Consider the following 24603-nt stretch of genomic DNA (forward strand, 5'->3'; position numbering starts at 1 on the left):
CAAGCAAAATGTTGTTGATGGCGACTTGGTGTTCCAGTGTATGTGTTTCAAAGTAAGAAGCAATGAAAATGCTTCTATCAGTATTTTTGGAACTACCGTGGTTATTTTCGCGGTAATATCTATTTCAGATCTTTTATTTTCGATCTTTTAATCACGTGAACGTTGTGGTGAAAGTAAATCCCGCTATAATATCATGAGGCTGCGGTAACGTGATGTCACATCACACCACTGTTGGGCACGCGACTTTGGGATAAAGCTGTACTTTGAGCCCTGGGCCTCCGAGCACCTCAAGATGTTTAGACTGTTAGTTTAAAAAAAATGTTGTTTGCTATCTGTGGGAATTTTCTTCATCCTTAGCAGCCGTTTTCGATGCTTTTGGTTTGCTTATCCAATTTTGTGTTACCAGTGTCAAAGGTAATTATGCGATGTTGTCGCAAAACACGACTAAACAAGTTGGACTTAGCTCCTTTAGCTGCTTTCTAACCCTTAAGAATCAATTCTGATTTTTTTAGCCCTTAAAAGATTCGCCGTCATGTTCCGTGATTAGTTAAATAGCTGGCGGCAATCGCGAAAGTTGAAGTTATGAAAGTTCATCAAGGGCAGTCACGTACGTGGCACCTGCAAACTAAGGTTTATTTGAAAACAAAATATAATTAAAAACTGAAAAGTGACTGTTTCTTAAAACGAAAATTTATCGTTTTTACTCTGTGTAGTGAGGTGTGTGAAAGCGAAATACCGCAAAGACTAACGCACTTCCAGCAAACGTGCCAGAAACTGTATTGGCCCCCTGTAGTTACAAAGAAAAAACCAATAACAAAATTAATTTGCTAAAAGATGAAAGTTGAATAACATTAAATGACGATATACACAACGACGACTATTTATTTTACTTCAAGACAACATGAACTGCCCATGGTCCTTCGTTAACTGATATTTTTTGTTTCCAATTTAACTTTTGGGATTGTCTTATCTGCTTCCGGTTTATCACCGGAAGTGGGAAATCATTACCCACAAATCTCGACGCGAAGCATCTGGCTCGTGAAAAACAAAAAAACACAAGAGTTCAAGCAGCAGCTCTGCGGAGGCTGTGTCGTTGAACCTCGAGAATATAAGCAAAATTAATGTGCTCTAACCACACCAACCATACAGCTTATAACCATACACACGCCAGGGTTAACTCTAGAAGCAGGTTTGAGGTAAGATTGTGAGAATTTTCATCAAATCCATGAGATTGTTCGGCGATGTACCCAAACAATAGTCATTTAGTTTCCGTTTCTCGGTGCCACAAAAATTTATTTCTGATATTTGCATCTAGCTGAAGTCAGCTTCAGTCGCTAAGTTTAAATAGCCTTTATCCTTCAATTTCGATTTGGTTGTCAGAAGCTAGCTACATCTAGAATGTGCTACCTCTCATGCATTTCCTTTGCAATCGATAGCTCGTCCTCTATTTAGCCATTTAAATGTTTTGTTTTGCCTTGTTTTGTTTCGTGGACAAGTCCGTCGCTTCGGATGCAGTGGATGGAGTAAAAATATTTATCGAAACATCCTTTCTCGGTGGTAAATACGCTTTGTGTGCTGTAGAGAAGAGGAGCAAGCGCCTTGACTGTCACCCGTAAATTCTTGCAAGAAGATTTCGTGGTTGCAGTTCGCATTTCCCTAGCGTTCCTTCCAATAAATTATCTTTATTGACCCAGAAAAAACGTGCGGCTTTGAACCCCAGAATAAACGTATTTCTTGCATAACATTTTCATCCCAGGACGAAACTATATCTCTAAATAATAAATTGATCAATTGTGATCGCTAGGAACGTAACACTTGGTATGTTATACCAATCTGACTGAAAGGTTTTGGTAGAATTTCACACGTCCGCGATCGAATGCGACATTTATACTGCCATTGTGTTCAGCGTGTATAAAATTGTTATTTCATTTTACTTTCTTAAAAAAACTGTGCTTTTGGAGGTTTAAGTTGGAAACAAGACATTTTTTTGGACATATGATAAAAAAGAAGCGTTATCGTCTGTTTCAAGGTTAAATGAAATTCCCTCTACCATGTAAATAAATTCATCGCTCTCCACTACCATGCTAAAACCTTGCACACAGCTTATAAATATTTTCAATGCTAGATAGACACGAACGAATTTCCTGTTGAAACCTAGCTTGATCGAGAAAGAATTTTTCAACATAAACTGCTAAAAGTTAATGGTTCTCCCACGCCAACACGTTGTGTTTTAGAGGAACCATATGGATATTGCCTCGAACGAAATTATAGCTTGCAGTCGTCGTCCCTATTACATTCAGAGCTGTCATTTTAATTCTGTAATGGCGGCGTGTTTTGACAGCTCACAGGCAAATAACCTATTAATATTTCAAATCTCATTCAAATTTCAGCTTTACAATTTTAACACAAATGAAGATCAAGCCTTGATAAACAAGAAACTACCCAAGGAACTTATTTTAAGGTAAATTTGAGAAGTGATTTTAGTGCACTGATGATGTGAAGTATGTTCTCTTTGAAGGTCTTAAGGTACTTAGATAAATGGGTCATTATGCATGCAGAAAATTTTTACCTTGCCTAAGTGAGAAAATTTTGATATTGATAGGTCTTAAAGAAAGATAAGGTTTGTTTTAATGCTCATCAAAATAGTGCTCTTCACAATTTGCATGCTAATGTACTTTAAGGGAAATCAAATACAATATTATGTAGTTTAATTTAGAGGGAAAGTAGACATTGTTTTAAAAGACAACAGCCACTCTGATAAGCCCAGCAAATACTTACTGTAGTAGTATTTATAATACTTGCCCAATGATCCTAAGTGACACCTTTATCATAAAGGTGCAAGCTTTTTGTCATTACTTAGATGCATCTGGAAAGAAAAATGTTGCAGCTGTATAAATTTATTTTTAGATTTGCATTGTATCAACAAATGAACTAACATATTGATAAATGATTGTTTAATAATCAAAGTACAAACTGATAAATTCCTGTGTTTGCCTTACCAATACACTTAAAAGCCACAAAAAAGATTTTTAAGGATTTTGAATTGTTCATTTTTACTATTTTTTTATTATTTTATAGTTACTCATTTAATGAATCTTTTTATGTATATTTATTTTCAGTTATGAAAAGGAACGATAAGTTTGAACATACTTTAGTTTCATGTGATGGTTAAAGGGAAAGATGCACTTTTTTCTTAACCCTTTAACTCCCATGAGTGATCAAGACAGAATTTCTCCTTACAAAATCAATACAATATCAACCAGACAAGTGATGAGAAAAAAGAAAAATATCAGTTTGGGGATAATTAATTGATGCCATACTAAATTCTCTGAACTAACATTATGAAAATTGTATGGTTGACAGTAGGGAGAATTACAAATTTGATCTGGGAGTTAAAGGGTTAATGGTTATTAAATAATGGATTGAAATGATATGATCTTGATGGGTTTTTTTTTCACTCACTTTTTTTTATCAACCCTTTCACTCTCAAGATCTTTTAGTAATTCTCCTTATTATCAATCTATAATTCTTCCTATGTTACCTCAGAGAATTTGGTATTGGATCAACTGATAACCCCCCAAGGGATATTTTTCTTTATTCTCATCACTAATCACTTTGCTTGATGTTATATTGATATTGTGAGGCAAAATAATTATTATTTTGTCTTAGTCACTTTTGAAATTAGAGGGTCAAGATTTGAACATGAGTGATGTAGTCTGTGAATTCTTACATGTTCCAGCTCATATTGCTGCTCAAAAAGTTGAAATCTAATCCAGTAAATGAGTTTTAGTTGATATGTTAGATAATTATTTAATTAATTTATCTTTTTTTAATTAACCCTTTAACTCCCAGAAGTGATTAACATAAAACTTCTCCCTAAAATATCCATACATAATCAGCAAATAGGTAATGAGAATATTCAAACTTATGGGATAGAAGTTGTTATCTTGATCTAGCACCAAGTTCTCATAACTAATTTACAAGGAAATGTGTAGCAGCTAGAGGAGAGAATTTAATAAATTATTTATCTTTTCCTATTTGGCTAGTATATGGTTTTAGGGTAGGAACACGGAAATGCGCAGGTGTTGAAAAGAATCTCTTAATCCTTAGCGCTTTGACCATAACGTATGCGTCAGTTTTTCTCAATATCTTTATTTACTTCTTTTCCCAAAGGATTTTTTCATTTCTGGATGTAGTTTCCCTGTGTCGCTGTGCGCAGGTGTCAAAGGTGAGGAAGCCAAGGCTGCATGAGTACTACAGTTTACTAACTAGACATTGAAGACCAAATGGAGGTTACTACTGAAACAACCCATCCTAAATTGTCAAATGCAGTAAATAAGGAACCTATGTGTGGCACAAAGACAAATTTCAAATTGTTAGTATTTTGGTACTTTCACATACTTTTCAGTTTTATGAGTATGAACAGGAAAAATTGTGTCCTAAATTTGGTTACACTGGTTCCAAATTTGAAATAAGCTGTTTATGAGAGTTACACTCTGTGGTGCAGGGTTTGAAATGGTGCATCTTAAAAATTAAAAAAAATTATAGATGCTCAGATAACCTTTCTAGATTGTTGCATGCCCTTTTGTCCTTTTTTTCTGACAACCTTTCTTGAAATAGCTGTATACAAAAAATTTATACTAACAACAAGTTAAATGTTTGTAGCTTTGGAATGTGTTGGCTTTGGACGGAAGCAACTGGCAACGGGTGAATTTGTTTGACTTTCAAACAGACATAGAGGTACAAATCAACATTATCTAACCATACATGCACCATTCATGAAGAAATAGTTTTTTCCGGCCTAGTTTTTTTGGTTTGCTTACCCACCATGATTTATTAGTTGTGATTTGGAAACAGGAAGATAATTTTTAATGTTCATTGGCACAAGAATTCAAATGAATTTTTCCTGCCATGAAAATTCAGTGATAATGATAATCTGCTGGTTTTCAAAATTGGTATATTTTGAGGTTATTCCTTTGTTATAATGAGGTTATGGTTGAAACAGTCTATAGTACTCAGAAAGACCACGGAGGTGTTGATATTGTGGTGTTTACTTAATTGGCAATGTTACATTCAAGTGGTTCAAGTGGTTCAAATTTCTTAACCCATCACACACGCTTTCTCCACAAATTAGATGCTAGTCTCTCGTAGAGATTAAAGGGTTAGGTCATTATGGTGTTGAAAACTTCCTGTACTATTTATAATAACTGAAGAATTAATGAAAATCTCAGTAAGTATGTATGAGATGGAAATGCTTAGCTATTCAGTGAGCTTGTTTTTAATGAGATGCTTAGTGAAGGGATTGAGTGTCTGATCGGTATTTCTTGTGAATGTTGTAAGAAAGCTTTATGAGGTGTGATATTGTTTAATAATTTATGGTCCTCCTGAAGTTTTCATAATTAATAGCACCGATAAATGATTACACACTTTCAGGAGACAGTAGTGCTGAACTTGTCAAGAAGATGTGTAGGCTTTCTAAGAAGCTTGAGTTTGAGGGGATGTAAGAGTGTTGGAGATGGGGCATTAAGGTATGTGTGTTGTGTTCAATGTTCAATGCTTTATGAGGATACGCTAAAGATATTAGCAAGGTTTAGGGAAGTCACATTTGTTGACTCAAAAAGTTGAGTTGCTAAGGTCATTTTGTGAAGCACTTTCATCTGGAATTTTTTGCAGAAACTTATTTAAAATAGATTGTCTTTATATTATCTAGAGAATGGCTCCCAAGCTTTTTAAGTTGCAACTTAAGTCCTAGAAAACTGACACGTCATACCTATAATAACATTTTCTACTTATCACTGAGAGTAAAATAATACATTATTTTGCATTTAGCTGCCCACAGTTTCCAGACTTATAAAAATTATTAGCTTTTATCGCTTAATAAATGATATCTTGCTGTAATTAAAGTGAAGTGTTTTTTTTTTTTTACTTTCATGTGTGTTTACTTGTATGCTTTTACTGACTTGTATTGTAAACCTGGCTGTCTGCACCTGTTCGATGACTCCTCTTGCCTCCCTTCTCTCCATGCCTGTTTTATACTTTCATTGATAGATGTTTCATGATTCTGTGGTGTGGAACCAAAGGATAAATGCTGACCTCTATAATCTGGTTTTCATTTTCAGAATCTTTGCTCAACAGTGCAAGAATATTGAGGAATTAGTCTTAGATGGATGTAGAAGAATTTCTGATAGGTACAGATCCCCCTTCTTGTTTAAAAATTATTTAGCATAGTGGTATTGCAGACCTAGGAATATTTACAAGTGTATTATAGTGTATTTCTAAGTATTGCTAATCTTGATGTGGAATAATTTAAAACCTCTGTTGGGCCTGACTGGAGAAAAAAGACTAAAAGTTCTCTCTCTGCAGATCATGTTGATAATTTTAACCCTTTAGCTCCCACATCAAATTTTTCATTCTCCTTACTGTCAACCATGCAATTCATATAATGTTAGTTCAGAGAATTTAGTATTGAATCAAGTAATTATCCCCAAACTGATATTTTTCTTCATTCTCATCACTTATCTGGTTGATATTGTATTGGAAAAATTCTGTCTTGGTCACTCATGGGAGTTAAAGGGTTAAAACTTGATTTGACTTCTCTGCCTTTCTTGGTTCCCTGCATCAACCTCAAAAGAAAATGACTACATATAAAAAGTGAATGAAAGTCATTGAGAATTCATGAATGATAATTTTAGAGAATACCTTAAATAAAACTCTTAAATTGAATGAATTTGTACAACTACAGTGTATATGACTTGTACATTTTTCAGTTATACAGAAAGATAAATGGTTTTCTGTTTTCACTTTTTTTTTCCCCACTGGTTTCAGCAATTAATTGTATTCTCCTTGTTCCACAGCACTGCCATAAGTTTAAGTAACTACAGTGGACGACTCAAGCATTTAGATATATCATCCTGTCATCAAATCACAGATAACTCTCTTAGTGCACTAAGGTTAGTTGCCACACTCATATTGTTTACGCAGGGTACATGTAACTCTATGGTAAAGGAAAGATCCATGTGCTGTTTTGTAACACAGTGATGATGATGATGATGATGATGATGATGATGATGATGATGATGATGATGATGATGATGATGATGATGATGATGATGATGATGATGATGATGATGATGATGATGATGATGGCAGCTTTACAAGTAATAATATGGTTTCCATTTGCTATAATTGATATATAGATTACTTTTATTGTATCTAAGTGAATTCATATCAAATTTAATCATGTAAATAGTTTGTTTGTAAATAGGTATATGTACACTTAATAAGGTTTATCTATGCTTAGCCAATGCAGCTTGCATCACAAAGGGATCAACCTGCAGTGTCTTCAGCGTAAACACTGTTTTGTTGTTTGTCTTACAGTAAAGGCTGCACCAAGCTGCAGTACATTAATGTATCATGGTGTAATCAAGTCTCATCTCATGGTCTTAAGTTACTAGCACAAGGCTGTCATGACTTACTAGTACTTATAGCAAAAGGATGTTCATTGGTGAGTCAAGAACTGGCACTTATTATAAATATTTTTTTTCCTTTATTTGCTGTCTCATGTGAATGGCAAAGTTATCTTTTAGTTTTTACATGGAGTCTAGCTTTTCTTCACTGTGCCTTGCAGCTGACCACAGAAACTTGGTTCCCTCTATATATATATATCAAAATTTTGTTACCTGAACCACCTTTGGTTTATCTCCTTATCCCACACCCCACGCCCCATGGACCCCCCTCCCTCCCCCCCCCCTTGCCCCAACCCTACCAAGGAAACAAACAAACAAAAACAAGTTACTTCAAAATAATTAATGAACAAAACTTTGTTGCCTTTGCACTTTGCAGGTAACAGATGAAGGGATATATCATCTTACTAAACATTGTGCCCAACTTCACACTATCAACTTACACAGCTGTGAGGTACAATAGTTGTTTCTGAGATTTGAATGGCATATTTGCAAAATTGGTACTTTTTGAAAGTTGAATTACTTTTAGTTTAGTTTTATTAATACTTAACTTTTGACATAGCAATATTATTTGCCAGATAAATTGTGGTCAGAAGATTTTTCCCTATAGTCCCATTTTGTCTTGTACTAATGACTATTATCTGTCACTGCGATAGAAGACTTGCTCCAAATATGTCACTCTCAACAGTTATTTGTTTCTAAATCATTCTCTTAACTTCTCTCCCTTTCAGAATATAAAAGATAATGCTGTAAAGGCAGTCAGTGAACATTGTCGGGAGATCTCATTTCTGTGTGTATCTGGCTGTATACAGCTGACAGATGTGGCACTTCAACATCTGGGAAGTAACAGCCATGGGCTTAGGTAAGAGCTCACAGCTATATATGTATTTTTTAAATATGTTGAACTATACCATCAATTTGTATTACATTCAATAAATGTAGATGTACATTCAAATACATACTATGATATGGATTTTCAGATCATGAACAGCAAGTTGAGTCCAATGTTTAGAAACCAGTTTGCAATTTGTTTACTTTAAAGCACATTAAATTCTAGAATTGCAACTTCATTGTCAAATGATGTGAACGCCAAGAAAGACTTAGTGTATTGAGGCTAATAGTTGATCAGTAATACAATGTACCCTCATCTCTACTCAGTTTCAACAAACTAGTCAGACATCTATCATTACTTGTCTATTTCTTCTTTTTCTTTGGCATGTATATTTTGACTATTTCAATCTCCACCTCTCAATAAAAGTTTTCCTTACTTTGTACCATGCGTTTTTCATGAATGGATACACCTCTTTTAGTGTTGCGGTCAGTTGTGATTCTTGCATTTTGAGGAAATGCTGCCTCAGCAGGCGGCTTTCATACAGCTCTCCTGTTGTTGTTTTTTTGTTGTCATTGTTGTTGTCATTGTTGTTGTCGTTGTTGTTGTTATATTTAATGTTGTCACCCGTGCTTTTGGAATTATTTTATGTTTCACTGTCTTTGTTCTTGTTGTCAAGGTTCAGTCTTATGTGGATGGCTTTTAATAAAAACACTTTATTTTTGGTTGCCTTGCAGAACTTTAGAAGCTGCACAGTGTTCACAGTTTACAGATGCGGGGTTCCAAGCACTTTGTAGGGTAAGTGCTTTCAATTGCTATTAAAAGCTTGCTTACAATTAAACATGGCACTCTGTGTTCCTCTTTTTCAGTTTATACGCAGTATTTCATGGACACATGAGAAAAATAATAAAAGTTTTCACATAATGCTCCAAAAAGAGCTTTGATGTGCAGTTTTCTACCAAGATTGGTTGTAGAGCACTTGAAATTTTTAATGACAGTGACTAGACTTTGTGAAAGAAGTTACTGACGTTATAAAGCTACATAGTAGCATCTCAGTTTTTTTTTCCAGAATATTCTTAGCCAATGAGATTAATTATTGTTCATGGAATTGATTTCTAGGTTAAGACATAATTATGAGCATTTTAAAGCACATTTGTCAGTAATCAGAAGAATTAAATTATTTCAATTCTGTTTTAGGGTTGTAATAATCTCCAACGCATGGATTTAGAAGAGTGTGTTTTGGTGAGCACATTTTATTATTTTACTTTAAAAAAATGCCCATTATGTTGCTTCATGCATGAGTTGGTTTCAGAAGGCATATTTCTCCCAAAATAGTAACCTCTTTTCTTTCTCTAAGTAAGAAGTAGCAAAAGAACCGCGGTCGTTCGTTTGCCTTCGAATGCTCAACCGCTAATTTACAGCAATTTTCACGGATATCAGGAGAACATGAGAATCATTTTCTTCCGGAGTATGAAGAGTTAAGGACTCGAGTCGAAAACTTCCCGAAAGCCCCCGATAATTTCTCGAACGGCTTCGGACGCCCCGGAACTCGGCTCGAACCTCGAGCTTGGACGTTTCCGCAAATCGAGAATCGAATATTTTGGTTTTGAAGGACTGTCAACTTGCGTTTGGCCTTCAGATAAGAAGTACATCATGCATTAACATGCTCTATTTCTCGTTTAGATCACAGACACTACTTTGAATCACTTATCACTCTGGTGTTCTGGCTTAGAGAAACTAGTGAGTTTGTTGTTTACTTTGGATCAATGTCAGTATCTGAGCAACTACGCACTTACCCCTCCCCTAAAAGGTAGGGGTTAATGTTGGGTTAGGGGAGGGGTAAGTACGTAGTTGCTGACACTGACAATGATCCTTTACTTTTGTGTAAGTCTGCAAAGGGCAAACTAATTTTGTAAATTCCCAACCAACTAATCCAAATATATTCAAGTAAAATCATACGCGCGTCATTTTGAAGTTCCTGTTTCAAAATAGTTAGGAAACAGTTTTTCAGCTGGATGTGTTTCCTCGGCAAATGGACGCCTCTCCCCCCAATATCAATATGCATATTCTCCATTCTATTCTCTATACAATTCCTGACGTGCTGAAAGGAGAAATTGTTTAACAATCAAGAGCTTCTTTAGTTGGAGATTCTCGATGACCTTTGTGATTCAGAGGTGATATTGTGAGGATAAATTAGATGCCAGTCACTCTAACGAGCAAATGGGGAGTTTGGTGGCATCCGAAGGCCCGACGAAATGGGCTGAGTAGTGAACTTCGTGTCACTGTATTACTCTCTACAGAGTCTTTCCCATTGCGAGCTTATAACAGACGAAGGCATTAGACAATTAGGTGGCAGTCCCTGTGCTGTGGATCATATTGAGGTCCTGGAATTGGATAACTGCCCTCTTATCACAGACAACGCCCTGGAACATTTAATGTGAGTAAACATTGATCAGTTCTCGTTCCAAATATAGTTTTATCGATCGAAATACTGGCAAGTTTTGGGTTTTGCTCGTCTTTTTGCGTCGAATTGATTTATGTCAATGGAAACTCACATTGTTTTGGAGGAGCTTTGAGAGAGGTTCAAACTGAACTACACCTGACATTCTTGTAGCTTTTGTCGTAAAGACTAAAAGAATTGAATAAATGAAAACACTACGGCAAGCGCATCGTGATACGTCATTCATCGGCTGGGAAGAAAATGAGTAATGGAGGAGAAAAACGGATAAACAATTAATTTAGTGGTGTGGATTCGTAATTGAAAAGGTTTTCTTTGGCCTTGTTAACTTAAATACAGAAACTGCCGAGAACTCAAGAGAATAGAACTTTACGATTGCCAGTTGATCACAAGAGCGGGAATTAGAAGACTTAAGGTTAGTTTGTTTGTATCAAGCAAGATTACCTATTTTATTTTTGTTGATGATATTAAAAACGGGAAAAAAAAAACCAAACAGTTACATTGCGAAGTGACTACTTACATGGGTGGATTTGTGTAAGGAAATAAGCCATAGCAGCCTACTCGTTGTCACGAGTGGTAAGCTCCCTCAGTTCAGCTACACAAGTGTCGTTTGACGCTGTTTTTTTGGTTCCTCTTCAGGCGCAACTACCGGACTTAAAAGTTCACGCATACTTCGCCCCTGTCACCCCTCCCCCGAGTGTCGGTGGCGGACGACAGAGAATGTGTCGATGCTGTGTGGTGTTATAGTATCGTAACATATAATTCCATAACGTCCTGTAGCACCCAGTCGCCACATGCTGTATCAATCATGTCCTTGTTCTTGCCCTTATTTGCCTTCTTAACCCTTTAACTCCTAGAAGTGATCAACATGTAACTTCTCCCTATAATATCTTTTCATCATTCAGCAAACAGGTAATGAGAATGTTCAAACTTATCATGTAGAAGTTGTTATCTTGATCTACCATCAAGTTCTCATAATTAATATACAAGGAAATGAGTAGCAGGTAGAGGGGAGAATTAACAATCAGATCTTGGGAGTTAAAGGGTTTAAGTTGTTTCGGTTTGAGTGTCTTTAAGTAGGGTCCTCGGTTCGTGGGTGTTCTTCTCCTGCTTTGTTCAGTCTTAACCGCTCCTTTTGTCCCCTCCTCCTTCCTCCCTCTTTGTATCCCTTCCCTACCTTATTTCTCACCTGTTTTCTACCCTGTACATTCTTCTTTCCTTCTCTCTCCTTCCTCCTGGCTTTTGCCTTCCTATCTTCCTGCATATCTTCCGCCTCCTACCTGGCTTCTCTTTTCTTCTGCCTCAAACCCATCTCCCCTCTCTTCACCTCGAAGACTCCCCCTTGTTTTCCACTTTCCTCCTTTTCCTAAACTTATGTTCTTATTTGAGTGTTGTAAGTCGATATTCTTGCATTACTGAAAAAACAAAAAAACAAAAAAAAAACATAACAGAAATGATTTAGGTACATCCATTAGCCAGAGGCACGAAGCCTAAATTCAATAACGGGTTAGGGTTAACGTGCGTAGAGATTGTATTTGCTAGAAGTATTTTAAAGCCAGCGAAAGGAAAATTTCCACAAACAGAATGTTTAATGCAGTGAACCATTTCATTTTTCAAGCCATTTTAATGTTGCCAAAGTAAATGTAAATATAACGGTTCTCATAGGTGCTTTAAATAATTGCTGAATGAATCAATGGTAGGAATCGATTTTTCTTCGATATGGTGATGATTTTAAGGCAATTTTGTTTATAGTGTTAATATAAAGGGCCATTTTAATAATTTCTGTATATAAAGCCAAACGGTCTCCGTAATGATCTAATTTATTTAATTCTGAACTTGCTACACTCGCCCCGGGCAAATGTGCCCTGTGTTGGGTCACTGTGATGTTAATAGTCTTTTCCTCTGTTCTTTTTGTTGTTCTTGTTATAAAGGTGGCTCTTCCTGTTTTGTTTCATGACGAAAACATTTTTGCAAACGTTAAAGAAAATGGTTTATTTTGTTAGAAGCGAGACTTTAGCTCTCCCACCGCTTTTCCTTCTCGTCAGCATTTTCTTTTATCCCTGCGTCGGCAAACTCAAACTCCTCGTGTGCTCGAGCTTTTTTCCGCTAGGCTGCCTTCACGTTAACATTGTGTGATGTAACGTAACGTAACGATCGCAGCGCATCAGTGATTCCTATAGGACTATGAGTGGGGATCGTTGTGTAACCGCCCAGTTAGTCAAAAACAGACTGACAAGTTTACTGGCTTTTTATTGCTCTGTTATGAAGGGTTACGCTTTATTGCTTTACAAAGTTGTATCTGATTTTGGCAACGAAAAGCTGTTTGGAAATCACGCATCACTCAAGCTTTCTTGGATTTCAACTTTACGCGGATGATGGTCTGTGACCCTCATCAGCCCCAATCCCCTGCCGGTCAGGAAGGGTCTTGTGTTCCTATAGCTTAGATAGTTATGTTCAGAGCATTTGAAGCCAGTACAGCGAGTGTTAAACATACTTATTCACATAATTGTATGGCGTAACCCCTCTAGTCTCTGGAAAGACTCGTGCGCAACTTCTCCTGATCATATCATCACATTCTGAAGTAGACAGGTTAAGAGTGAAGAGACTCAGCTCTTGCAGATGTGGCGTGAAATTCTATTAGGCAACTCTCTGATCTTGGGGTTGGAAGGGTTAATTACTTCTACCATTTGCTTTGGTAGTTGTGACTTTTTAAACAGTGTTCCAATTTGATGTTAGTGCAGAGTTTGTTTTACGGCACGCCGTGAAGTTGTTGCTTTTAATCATGATTGGAAATAGGGGAATGAACTGATTAAAATAAAAATAAGGTAAAAACTACAAGAACTTGAGATGATGTCTGTTATGGTGTGTTACCTGTCGCGAAACATGAACGCAGTGGCCGAAGGGCTAGTACGCAGGACTCCGAGCTGACAGGCCCGGGGAGGGTTCGGGTTAATGTGTTCCTCTCTCCACCTACGAGTGTAAATGGATACTGGCGAACTGTGAGGAAAGCCTGATTAAATGCTGGGGGGTGACCTTGCAATGGACTAATATCCCATCCAGGGGGGAGTAGGGATACTCTCGGTCGATTCATGCCATGTAACCTGGAATAAGTTTGGAATGGGTGGGAGACTTGGCTCGAGTAACAGCCTTTCGTGAAAACGGTTGTTATAGGAAAGCGTACATTACGAGTGTCAGATGCGCCTCAGACTCAGACCGGCTTCTAGTTTTACCGGACTCATAAGACTTATAAAATATTATGTTACCGAGATGTTGCATGTCGCACTAAATTATGGAAATTGGTGTTTGTGGGGAGTGCAATGCGCAGATCAAAATCGTTTCATTTTATTAGCCCCTACGAGAATACCGCGCGCCTTGAAATCTATCCCGCTTGAGGGACGAAAAACAAGAATTCTTGTGCACTACAGGAATTCTTGTGCGCACTCCAGTTGCCAATGGCTTGAATAACCAACTCACCAGCAGTAAATTTCTACTAATCTTCTACTTACACGTTACTGATAGTGGTTTTTAACTTAACGTGTTACAAGCATAACACATCAAAAATGTAACAACTAATTACAAGATTGGAAACAAGATTGGAAACAACATAGGAATGACATAGAAAACACGAATTACATAGGAAATACAATACACTCGATGAAAGATCCATTTTCCTGACGATTTGGGAATACGGCTGGCATAATAACGCACTCGCGACACTTTTTCATTTGCATGATCCGCGTGAAGGTCAAAGTTTATGGACAGCCACGCGGACTGGGGCTAGGCGGAAGATTGGTTTCTACAGCTTGGTTTTCTGGGCCTAAATTGCGTGACCTGTACATGAATAGGTCTCATGCATATGCGTTGATGGTCTGTGACGCGATGATTGAGCCAAAGACTTGTAATTTAAGGTTAAAGGGAGTTAATACCGCCCTCATTTGGCGAAGCCTAAAGTTGCTCCTGATTTGCCGAAACAACGCGCATCGGTTAAAACTCCATGAGTTTCTGCTGTGTTTTTTGTTTCCACAAGATATTGATTGCGTTGTACAATAGACTGAAGCTAAAATCTTTTTCTAATATTTTATTGATGACGAAACTACAGGTAGCATACAAATATTCAAGCGGAAAACCTTAGCTTTGTCTTCTGGCGAAAAACCACAATCCCCAGTAACAGAATTATACAAAGCCTCCAATTTTAATTTTTCGAAACTACTTTATTTGAGAAAGGTATACAATTTCCCGATACAACATGGACCGATTTTACAGATAATTGCGTATCTTGCATTGGTGCCATATAAAAATGACATGAAGAAGCCTGTAACTCGTATGAGCATCTTGGTTTCTCTGAGGGTTTCCCTAGCCACATGTCAAATTTCCAGTTATGTTTATGTAGATGTTATTCCTCTTATTTCCACAGATGTATTATAATTATAAAATGGCATAATAAACAAATTAAAAACAAAGAAATAAACGATATAAGCCCCTTAATTTTTTCTAATGCTTAAGACTTTCGTTCATTTCGTTCAAAACGCTGTAACAGCTTTAAAAAAACAATCTAGAGAAATTAATTCCGTCATGTGAGTGCTCTTCTCTACTGGGTGAAAAAATGAACAAAATAATTCTCTACAAGAAAAATCAGAGGCAGAAAATTCATAAAAATGTGTTTAAACAACCACTTTTTAGTAGTTTAGGCGTGGTTTTTTGCATATATATGTTTAATTGATTTTAGAAATTCATGACGCAAATCAACATATTTCATAGACAGTTTACAATAATATTACATAATTATTAGTTCATTTACTCAGTTATTTATTTATTTCTTTATTAATTATTCTTGTTTTTGAGAAATATACCGTCGATAGGGCGTACATTTTCTTAGTCTGTTTTACAAGATTTTAATTTTGCAGTCGAAAATGGTCCTGGATTGCATAGGTTTTTCTTTGTTTCCCTGACGATTGGCTTAGAAATCTCTTCAGTGCCATGGTTCAACACGGGCAGCTTGCCCCAACACGGTTCTTCACCCAAACTTGACGGCTTTTTTGAACCATTTTTGATATCCATTTTGTTCTGGCAAATAAAAGCAATGACAATAAACTTAACAATGATTAATAATATTTCAACAGCACTATCAATATGGCATTTACCCAACGAAAAGTTAATGCCGCGGGTAATTCGTACGATTGTAAGGATAGTTTTTCTGACTGATACTGGCATGGTAACAATGCTCTATTTATTTCCTTGAGAAGTTTTTCGGTGTGATGGGCGTTTACTTCCATTCCTATCACTAGCTCCCAAAGAAGAGCCAGTACACTTGTATGACGTCTTTTTCCATAGAAGGTGATCTCTACAAAAGTGGGCAGATAGACCTGTTCCGATTGTGCTCGTAAAATGCTGGAAAGTTGCTCACTGGAATGCTAAAAAGTAGCTAACAAAATTGCCGAAAATCCAAAAAGCTGCTTCCTAAATTTCTTGATATTTTTGTGTAAATATTAATTGAAAGCTTTGTTTCTCGCTCTTTACAACAATTGCCAACATCGGTCAAAAGAAATAGTTTGAAACTAAGCTTCAAAGAGTTACTCGCAAACATGGGCGAAATTTCAGAATACTTTTGAGTCTAACGGAATAAAACACCTAGTTCATTTGTGTTCGAAACGTTGGTAACCATTCAAGAAATTCGTATAAATTGAATTTTTTTTATGAAATCGTTTATTTTTTCGTGCTTGATATCAGCACTTAACCTCTACTTTGCTCAAAAATTGCGCAAAAAAGGTCAAAATTGCTCGAGGTTGCAAGAACCGCAAAAAGTTGCTCCAAACGCCAAAAGTTGTGCAAAAGTTGTCGAGCACAATCAAGACAGGCTTAGGGGCAGAGGGGTTTTATTCAACAACATGAGTGGCTGCTTGGAAATTGTAAATGGTTAAGTACCTTAAAAGGTATCTGTATTTAGCCACCTACGGCCAGATATAGTTTAAAAGTACCCATCTTAAGCTGTTCTTTATAAAGTGACACTGTCCCCACCCTCTCCCTTATTTCGAGCGCTAGCTTTGAACTCGTACTGAAAGTATCTGTGTTCTAATGATACAGTGTGCTGTGCTTAGACGAGAAAGGGTGCTTAATTCATCCTTTAAAACAAACCAAGGTTCGATCAGCAATAAAAATAAAGTGGGTTTGCCTACCTGTATTTTCGGCACCTTAGAATAAGCCAGCAACCGTTGGTATAATAGTCTCTATAGGAGGTGTAGCTCTTTGTGTAATAGTACTGGGTGTCGAGGCGACAGTCAGCTATTGGAAGAAAATTGATAAACATACAGTTTTTTTAGTAACAGTAGTGACAGCTGAAAGACATAAGCAACTTGTTTTAATTAACGTATCACTTGTGATACCAATTCAGTGCTCCACTCAGTAAGCAACTTATCACTGGTTGTATGGAAGGCTAAAATGCAGAAATCTTTAATGTAATATACTACTTACGATTACAGCTGCGTCCAGACATGTAGTAACAGCGGTTACAGCGACAATAGTAGGAGCCAATGGTATTCACACAATAGGCGTTGCCGTAGGAGGAACACGAATGGCTTCCTGTTGTACATTCGTTGATATCTTGACAACGTGATCTCGAGTAGGGTTGAGTGAAACCAGATTTGCAACGGCAAAGGTAGGAGCCTATTGTGTTGGAACATCTTGAGTTTGATGGACAGCTGTGTGATCCAACAGAACACTCGTCAATATCAACACAAGTGCTGGGTCCTTGGTTTCTCCAACCTGCCAAACAGATGCAGCGGTAGGAACCTGGAGTATTAGAACACCGTGAATTTGATGGACAACTGTGAGATCCCACCAAGCACTCGTCAACATCGATGCAGGTGTGTGCACCTCGATCTCTCCAATCAGACCGACAATTACAGCGGTATGAACCAATAGAATTGACACATGATGGCTGAGCTGGGCAAGTATTAGCTTTCTCTGTACATTCATTCGTATCTGCGGGCAAAGATGCATGGATGTTTAGAAAGAAAATGCACAAAACAGCTACAATATCATTTTCAAGTACGCGTACTAGACAGTTCTATTTCTACTACATGGACAAATGTTGTTACCGCCTTAAAGAGCACTTGAGTCTATGTGCAATGCTCATTGATCTCTCCTGACCTACTGAAACTGACCTACCAAATGGTGATGGAAGATGGCAAAAATCAAAGATGCAAGCAACTGCAATACAGTTAAGCATAGGGTCTCCCCGACCGTGACAAATTGTTTGTTTTGTGTTCCCACGATGTGACTAGAGGAAATTTTGGTGGATTTGGTTCGCCACGATTGTAATCTTACTGAATATTATTTACGTTTAGATCCAAAAGTCCTGCAAAAGTCCCCGTTTTGAAGAGACATTGTGGGTTTAGGACCATTTTATAATTTTAACGCCTAGTACGTGAATTTACCTTTTCCACAATAGTTTCCAGTCCATCCAATTTTGCACCAGCACGTGTAGTTCACATGCTGATTTACACAGCTCGTATTTTTGAAACACAGATGCTTGATACAGTAGTCAGCAACTATGCAACGGTGAAATTATGGGTCATCGTTTTATCTTTCTTTATATTGTAAAAACTACAGTAACTAAAATAGGAAAAGTATAGGGTTGGCACGCCCCGAAGGAAAAAAACGCGGGAACCTTCTCACTTTTCATACAGTTCTTTTCGACAATAGGCTTCCCCTTGAAATACCTCTTATGTCAAAATATATTCTATCTACCCGCGTCTCTGATCGTAAAATAAAGAATGATGTTATCCATTTGGCATGATCGTGGGATCGAGGACTCCAGCTGGAAGGATTCAAACCTTAAACCTTTTTTCGCGGTCCGATGCTCTACCACCATGCTACACAGAACTCGCTGGAGAGTTGGGCTACACACAAGGATTATGCGTGACAAACGTCCTGCATACTGCTGGGGCCTGATAGGAACTAGCTAGGACACAAAAAACTAACTTTTCTACACATTTCCCTCAGCTGGTACAATTTTTTCTTCGGCTCCTTTTGTCGTAATCCTCTTGGTAAAGAGGCGACCCCCCCCCCCTCCCCCACCACTTCACACCCTGTATAACTCACTATATTTCACGACCATTGGACCATGCAAAAACTATGCTTACCCTCTGTTTTCACGTCACAGCGAGCAAGAATTGAATTCCCAGTTCTGGTTGCGTCCAACCAATAAATACCACTAACCGCTTGTCCTCCTTCGCTCGCCTTGATCTCTGCGCACGAATCAGCGGGCAACTCGGGAATAGAGCCGAGGGAAACTGAAAAGGGGAAATGTAAATTTGTGTGATCAGGAACAATTTTTCAAACTGGTTTCACAATATAACCAGAGAAATAATATTAATGACTTACGAATGACCATGTTTGGTTCCTATTGTCGAATGTAGGTCAATATGGTTCACAAAATAAGAATCTTGGCCGTTGAGACAAAGTTAATAAGCACTTTGATCGGCCTCACGAGAGACAGTCAGTTTTATTTCCCTTCGTCTTCGCCTTGAGGAACATTGAGGGTCTCGGAGAGACAAAACTCACTATATCTAGAGTGCCAGCTTGACATTCAGTGTTATGTTATACCTCCCACTCAAAATTCGTTTCATAATTTAGCTGCGGTTTTTAAGGTACACGACATGATCACGTGAGAGTCGAAAGTCCAAGTTGTTGTTTCCCCTTTGGGAGTTGGTGAGTTTTGTTCACCCTAGGAGTCGATGAGTTTTGACTTCACGAGAAAATAATGCGGAAGGAAAACAATTGACTTTTAAACCGCAAATTTCAATTTTTTTATTGTTCACTCACCTCTTATGATATAAAATTGTTCTTTTAATCGTTTGGGTTCGATTCATTACTGTCGAACTCTTTAAGCGCAGGGATATCTTGCGCATAGTTATGTCAGATAACCTCTCAAACAATGAACGCACTTAGTACTTCAACGGTGGCCACTGGTAAGCGGTGACTGTGCAGTATAAAATTTGGCTTAAGCCGGTTTCAATGCTTGTGAGTTGCATTCCCTTTTACGTACCATGTTGTTCACTCTTTTGAGTTTATTTTACCTCTCGAAACTACTATTTGGTGGACTTTGCACCGTACGGCTAGCTCATATATAATAATGCTGAGTGTGTGCATTTCACAAGATTATTTCCTCACCTCTGGATATCCTCTCCATGTAATATCTTTCAACATCTATTACAAAGTCGTTCGGTCTTGCCTGCTTGGTTCTGTTGTTGAGCTCACATGTGTCTCTCAGGAAGACGAAATTATAGCTCTGGCATCTAACGTCAGATGAGCATGCGTCTCTACAATCGAATGACCTGGTCCACGTTTTGAATGTCTTATAGGTGTGACCCTTCAACATCTTCTGGTAGATAGAATAAGAGTCACTTTTGATTCCACATTGTTGGGCTAATGTTATATTGCCGCAAATCGACGAAACCACAAACACGACCAAAACCATTCGTAATCCCTTATGGCCCTCGCTTTGCAATTTTTGGGGTGTGAAGACTTCCTTTAAAGTGACCATTAATAGAAGCAGGGGCATTAGAACATCTACGATGAGATGTTATAAGAAAAGATTAGTGACTTGTTTAAGACAATTACAGTGATAAATGAATGTCTACACTGATTTGTATTTCTCACAATTTAGCTAAGATCTCGACGTTTCCATTGTTATACTTCCAATCTTCGTCAGGAAATGAGATCGAGTTGTTGTGTCCACGGTAATTGTAAGTATCACGTTTCTATTCTGTCACTGTGCCTCATGATGCACAATCAAGGGTGTATATTTACAACGAGATATAGCTCCCTTATTGGTCTGTTATGGAAACGCACGTAATAGCACAGGTACCGTTAAACCTACACGCTCGTTTGTTTAGAAACTTGTCAAAAAGAAAGCTGACGGTCTAATGGAAATGAATAATTGAACAGAAAATTATACATCCTGCAATTCCGTTGTTTGCTCATAGAAGTTGCTGGTACGGTAAGATCGATCGTGTTTCAGTGGATTTGATCGTCAATCTCAGCTTGCTTAATATTGCTACGTTAAGTTTCTAATAAGCTGAGATTTTTTTCAGAGACTTGACTCTTCGAAAACAAAAGATTTTTGGAACAAAAATTTTCAAGGGATAAGTTTTTAGTCCATGTCATAATGTTTCCGGTTTCATTAATTGCTATATTAAGGCGATAAGAAAATTACCGTCGTGAAATAATTACTTTAATTACTATAAAACGCATGAAAATGTTGCGGTTTTTAATGTAAAAATCCGCAGAGGAAACGCTCCAGAATATAGAGCTCCATTAAAATCTGCCACCTTCTGTATTATTTTAAAAAAAAAATGGAAAAATGCTTTAGGAAATAGGTAAGCTGAGGTCGTAGGGTTAGTCCTTTGTGTTATCTTACGGCGTTCAAAAAATATTGATTGAGATGTCTCTAAAAAGTAGATGGAGAGTGCTGTAGCATGACAAACAGAAAAAGTTAAAAGTTAAAGTCGCAAAAATTAGTTTCCAGCTTTACTGTATGCCTTCTTGAACTAGAAAAACTTTTGCACGTTTTTGTAAAATGTATGAGATTGAACTTGACGCAGTAACTATCATTTGCTGTATCTCTAATCAACTGTTTCACAAAAAAATTGTTAGCCGATAAGAGAAAGTCGTGAAGAAACCTGATATGAGGGTACCAACGGGGATACCCGTTAGCCGTAAAAAAGTAAAAAAAATTTAGCCGTTTCAAGTAAAAATTGCCAAATTTCGTAATTTTTTTTCTTTGAAATGCGACGAAAAGAAATTAACCTTAAACCGTAAAATGGTCACAATTTATCCGTTAGCCGTAAAAGCCCTCACCCTTACCTTCTGACATGAATATCTCAAAGGATCATATCTCTTTCGCATAAAAAGCCATACAATCAAGCTGGAAATATTTATCTTCAGCCAATCGAGAGAAATGTGAATCAGCGCCAAGTGCGAGCGCCACACTTGGCTACTTTCCTTCATATGTCCTCGTGTGTCTTCTACCTAAGTCACGATCGCCTCGTCGCCAAATAGATTTTCTACGAGCAGGCCCTCATAAATAGCGCTAGCGTTACAGGACGAGTATTTCTCAGCCCAAAGGAAGATTTGAGACGAGTCGGGGAGAGGCCTACTGGGGGTCTGGCACTAAAAATTATCATTAGTGCCCTGGCAGACCCTTAGCAGACCTCTCGCTGGCTCACTTTTACCGCACAGTCAGCAGCTTTCTCTCGGGCAAAGAAACGATCGTGTCGCAGTGGTGATAATGAGAGTCCACTCACATGCAGGTTATTTAAATAACCAGGTTTCCATTTAAAAATGGAAACCTGAAAGATGCAGGCTAAATTTAGTCTCACTTCAGTAACTGAGGTAAATCAGAATCTCAGGTAATGAGCTCCTGGGTAAGACTAACGGATTCATTCTCTGAGTGACTGTTTTAGCCGGGTTAGCCTCCACCATATTGATGATGAGCAATGTTGTGATCCATCAAATATTTTTGCTCGCACGCGATTGGTTTATTAAACGCATTACGTGGTCGAATATACCCTCCCTAACGATACTCCCCGCTTTCACACCTCAAGCCTACTACAATAAAAGCGCTCGTTTCTTTAAAGAAAGAATGATTGCGACATTAAACTGTTATAGCAATTTATATTCTCTTGGTTATAGTTTCTATTTTTAATCCTCGTCGGACGCGAAAAAGAAGAGGAAATGATTCATAGATGTTTTTCCATAACCGAAACATTATTTTAGACGATGTTTAAAATTACTTAGCAAGTCTATGGGGATAGATTAATTCGGAATGGTCTCACGTCTTTGGATCTATATCATTTTCGGGTATTATGAAAAATTTGCGGCAGGCTGAGAGTTTATTTAAATAAGTGGAGATAATTTACGTTTTGTAGGAACAAATGTCTCTCCTATTCCAGATGCCTGAAATTTCTGTAGGGAACTGGCATATTCTTGCGTTATTCTGTTCAAGCAAAGAACATAAACTTCAGGGGAAAATTTTCAATATATTTATTTTCAATTCTGTAACTTCTCTACGGTTATAACGAGGGCAGAGGCTAGAGGTAAGCAGCAGATGTACAAGTCGTGGGTGGATGTTTTGAATAAGTCCATATGAAAAACTTGGGCATTAATTTTATATATAATTTGCTTGTTGAGTTTGTGTTTGGCTGAAGCTAGAAAAATTCCACGAAATTTTATTTCACTCGGTTCTTCCTTTTTTGCGAAACGAAGACTATCTGTAAAAATCCCAAAAATGACAAATTCACAAATTTCCATGCTACCCCACAAGGCTTCACGCGCTCTTTTTAAGTTCAATGTGTCAAAATGGCTGTTTGGACGAAAGAGTTTAACTTGCTGTTGATGTTTTTGATCTCACTTTAAATCTTGGACAGAATAAAAAACTTGCACGAACCACAATCTCTCCTCCATCAGAAACAAACAACCTAAATTTTTTGGCTTTTTTTACACCCATTGGGACCCTCCTATATAATAAAAAATTATGCCGGCATAATGACTAAACTATACAAAATTCTTGATGTAACAGTTCAAACAAGGGATATATAACCTGTCCAATGTCAACAATGAGCCAGCTTTTCTTTTCTGCACTTGAGGAATTTGATCCAGTAAAATTTTGTGCTCTGAACTTCGGTAACTTTTTATCCTTACGAAGTTTTACCTTTTGATGGTAGGGATGGAAAAGGGGAGGAGGGAGGGGGGGAGGGGAGAGGTTTGGGGGCTCTTAAAAGCTTTTACTTTGAATTATCAAGTTGAACATGATGGAAAATTTTGCGCAGAATTTTCGGCTTGATGTTATGTTTTCAGAGGTGACGCTTAAAACCATAATACTCAAATTTTCGAGCATAAAAACTTCTTGAACGGAGAGCGCACGAACCCTTCGCTCCCCTCCCAGCCGCGCTATAAAGTCACGCTATCGGCCACGTAAACAATTATACAAGGAAATTCGCGATCACTTCCCGAATTAGCCCCAATTTATCTTCTTACTGCCTGTATAGAAGTAAAGCTATATGCTTGATCTTTTTAATTGACATCCTTATTGCCAACAGGAAGCTTAGTTTTCGTGACTTTGCGATGTCCTATTTTAACATGGAGCTTGAACCACTACTGCGATTTCCGTTTCTTGAATTCACCAGCTCATTACAGCAGACCTTGTGGCTTTATCTCTGGCAAACATCACAAATGAGCACATCAACTTCAAAATTAATCCTTCTTCAACGAGCTACAGAGCACGTATTCATTTCCACTCTGTTATAGCTTTCAAGTATTTTGGCGAGATAAATATTTGATATTTGATCTGACGCAAAGAAACCGAAACTAAACGCGTTGAAGTGCTCTGCTCTGTATCGTAATGTTGACAGCAACTCACCTTTCAGGTGAGCATATTCTGAGGGAACTTATTGGGTGAATGAGTATGTTTTAAGGACTTCCTTCCACAGGAACTTTGAAGAGCCTGCATACGCAAGTACACGAACGGAAATAAAGACGAGATTGTTTTCTAATCTTCAAAAATCAACAATCTCTAATCTTGAGAGTGTTTGGGTTTGATTCTCTAGGATTGCATTAGAATTCTCTGTGCGCTATTACATCGTCCATTCGTCAATTCTACAGCTGAGATGTTCCAACACCTGCTGGTACAAATTTCAGATCATCCTATTTTAATCTTGAACGAGGGGTGAAGAGCATCTTCGAGCAATCTTCATCAAAAATTCTTTCCCAGCAGTGGTCGAACGAAAATACTTTTAAAACATAAAATTCCTCTCCTTCCGAGCGTAAACGAAATGTCCATTCCTTTTCGCATA

General features: G+C 37.5%; 2 protein-coding genes across 2 annotated transcripts; one reads left to right on the forward strand and one right to left on the reverse strand.

Moving 5' to 3' along the window:
* The first annotated feature begins 1027 nt into the window (after positions 1-1027).
* Positions 1028-13596, forward strand: LOC131800080 (F-box/LRR-repeat protein 2-like). Its single transcript, XM_059117762.2, has 16 exons — positions 1028-1196; positions 2391-2461; positions 4174-4228; positions 4666-4740; positions 5434-5528; positions 6120-6188; positions 6855-6950; positions 7378-7504; positions 7843-7917; positions 8195-8325; positions 9030-9090; positions 9490-9534; positions 9976-10032; positions 10593-10729; positions 11090-11165; positions 11390-13596. Exons 1-16 carry the CDS (start codon positions 1122-1124, stop codon positions 11495-11497), a joined length of 1353 nt encoding a protein of 450 aa, XP_058973745.1. The 5' UTR covers positions 1028-1121; the 3' UTR covers positions 11498-13596.
* Positions 13597-17210: 3614 nt separating this feature from the next.
* On the reverse strand, positions 17211-20294 carry LOC131800069 (protein NEL-like). Its single transcript, XM_059117745.2, has 4 exons — positions 19922-20294; positions 18892-19041; positions 18184-18297; positions 17211-17728 (listed from the first exon to the last, which is right to left on the reverse strand). Exons 1-4 carry the CDS (start codon positions 20292-20294, stop codon positions 17211-17213), a joined length of 1155 nt encoding a protein of 384 aa, XP_058973728.2.
* Positions 20295-24603: the final 4309 nt, after the last annotated feature.

This window comes from Pocillopora verrucosa, chromosome 10 (assembly GCF_036669915.1).
Source record: "Pocillopora verrucosa isolate sample1 chromosome 10, ASM3666991v2, whole genome shotgun sequence".
Taxonomy (NCBI): domain Eukaryota; kingdom Metazoa; phylum Cnidaria; class Anthozoa; order Scleractinia; family Pocilloporidae; genus Pocillopora; species Pocillopora verrucosa.

Bases quoted from the DNA above. Each gene is read 5' to 3' on its own strand.
- LOC131800080 (XM_059117762.2), top strand. From the start codon at position 1,122: ATGTGCTCTAACCACACCAACCATACAGCTTATAACCATACACACGCC. The intron at 2,462-4,173 runs GTAAATTTGAGA...CTTTTCCCAAAG, and splicing joins CCCAAGGAACTTATTTTAAG to GATTTTTTCATTTCTGGATG. The intron at 10,730-11,089 runs GTGAGTAAACAT...ACTTAAATACAG, and splicing joins AACGCCCTGGAACATTTAAT to AAACTGCCGAGAACTCAAGA.
- LOC131800069 (XM_059117745.2), bottom strand. From the start codon at position 20,294: ATGGTCACTTTAAAGGAAGTCTTCACACCCCAAAAATTGCAAAGCGAG. The intron at 19,042-19,921 runs GTGAGGAAATAA...TCCCCTTTTCAG, and splicing joins CATGGAGAGGATATCCAGAG to TTTCCCTCGGCTCTATTCCC. The intron at 17,729-18,183 runs GTAAATTCACGT...CTTTGCCCGCAG, and splicing joins TGGAAACTATTGTGGAAAAG to ATACGAATGAATGTACAGAG.